The sequence below is a fragment of the Trichinella spiralis genome (genome assembly GCF_000181795.1).
Source record: "Trichinella spiralis strain ISS 195 chromosome Unknown Scfld1456, whole genome shotgun sequence".
Taxonomy (NCBI): Eukaryota; Metazoa; Nematoda; class Enoplea; order Trichinellida; family Trichinellidae; genus Trichinella; species Trichinella spiralis.
Genome location: NW_003528395.1, coordinates 1 through 1770, shown reverse-complemented (window position 1 = coordinate 1770; position 1770 = coordinate 1). Strand labels below are relative to the sequence as shown.

The window sequence follows — 1770 nt, the reverse complement described above, 5'->3', positions numbered from 1 at the left end:
TTAAACGTTCAACAACAGCAACAAAAAAGCAGCAAATGAAAAAACATCATTTTGCTTGTTTCAAAGTAGAAATATTTAAAGAAAAAGTAAACATTATTCACGTCAATAAAAAATTTTGCAATATTATTGATAAATTTGCAAAAAAAAACGCGAAAAACTAAAATTCTATTTCCTTTTCCTTTATGCTTTTTTCAATATCGAAAAAACATCAACCAAAAAAAATCTGGGTACTGTAAAAAGTGCTTTCAATCAGTAACTTTTTTTACGGAAAACATTTTCAAAGAGTTTCTGGAAATTTTGAAAAGAAGAAAGAAATCAATTTAATAATTATTCATACCTTTCACTTTCAACAACATTAATGGAGCTCGTCGCATCTTCTGTTAGATGGCTGCCTTCAAATTTAGCCCTTCGCTTTTCTTTCCACAAGTTAAACTGATCTACCCATTTCATATCAATTTTCTGAAAACATAATTTTAAATTTTCTTCACAAATGCAAAATGAACGATTATTTGAGAAAAATATTCAAAATAAGAAAATAAACTGTGTAGCATCCAATATTTTCTATAAGATGAAATATTGAAATTTTCATTTCAAGTTAATATTTATATTAACCGGAAAAAATATAACAACCTGCATTTTTTGAATATCTAACATAAGAAATCAGAGGGGTGGGGTTCTCAAAATTGTATGATGAGACGAAGTTCACACAGAGAAAAGTAATAAGCAATTTACATAGTCTTCTTCTCTCAACTACCAGTTTATATATTTGTTTGCAACAGAGAGGATTCTTGAAACACAATGACTCAAAAACTTGAATGAATTCAAATAAAATTTTCTCAGGAGTCAAGTCTCAGTTATAAATTATGAATGACAACATTTTTTCAATATTTAATTAAACTACTTTAATTTTTGTAATCAAATAAGTAAAATAATTTTTTTAAGATTCTTAATAATTACATAAAATTATACAAAATTAAAAATTAAATGCAAGCTTTTGCAGAAAAATAATGTTCTGCATTTTCATTATTTCTATGTTGTTTTCTTCTTTTCAGTGCAAACTTTGAAATTCGGTTCTTGATTTAAACAGGAAATTGAAAAGTACGTAAAAGCAAAACAAAAACATACAATAATGAAGCAAAGATCCAAGGAACATTTCTTGAAAAAAAACCATTGTCACTAGTTTAAGCTAATCTCTGTTATCAATGTGAATTAAATAAAAATATAAAAAATATACAGTAAAACTGGCAATATAAATTCTTAATTATAAAGTAGCTATATTTAGAAAATATATATATTTGAAAGGCATGTTTTGATCTCTAGAAAGAATCGCAGTGCACATTCTTTACATTTTCAGTTGTTCACTATTTTGCAATGCACAGAAGCATGCTTGCTTGTTAATGAAAAAATAATCCCATGATAACTTGGCAGGCTATCAATTGCTCGTTATAAATTTACATAATAAAATATGGGCATATTAAAAATGAATTAAGTTTTTTCATAATTTTGCTTTTCATAAAAAATAATCTTAAACAATTTAAGCATTCTGTTAGCTAATGAATTAAAAGAAAGTATGAAAACAGCATTTCTTTTCATTTCTGCATCTTTCTTTTTTCAAAATTTTGCCACCTCTACCAACTGTGCAACCAAAAATTTTGGCTTGTGCTTTTGTACAATAAAAAATATTTTTAACACTTGACAAAATTATACTGTACTGTAACAGAAACAAACAAATTGCCCATCAGACTTTTTTGAAAAATTTCTATAAAGAAT

At 25.9% G+C, this 1770-nt stretch overlaps 1 protein-coding gene across 1 annotated transcript; it reads right to left on the bottom strand.

The window, feature by feature from the left end:
- Positions 1–245: 245 nt before the first annotated feature.
- On the bottom strand, positions 246–450 carry Tsp_14509 (hypothetical protein). The gene is made up of 2 exons (XM_003369816.1): positions 338–450; positions 246–288 (listed from the first exon to the last, which is right to left on the bottom strand). The coding sequence occupies exons 1-2, from the start codon at positions 448–450 to the stop codon at positions 246–248; spliced, it is 156 nt and encodes a 51-aa protein (XP_003369864.1).
- Between the last annotated feature and the right edge of the window lie 1320 nt (positions 451–1770).

Excerpts from the sequence above, each read along its gene's own strand:
- Tsp_14509 (XM_003369816.1), bottom strand. The coding sequence starts at position 450 with ATGAAATGGGTAGATCAGTTTAACTTGTGGAAAGAAAAGCGAAGGGCT. Across the intron at positions 289-337 it reads AATGTTGTTGAAAGTGAAAG|AAACTCTTTGAAAATGTTTT; the intron begins GTATGAATAATT and ends CAAAATTTCCAG.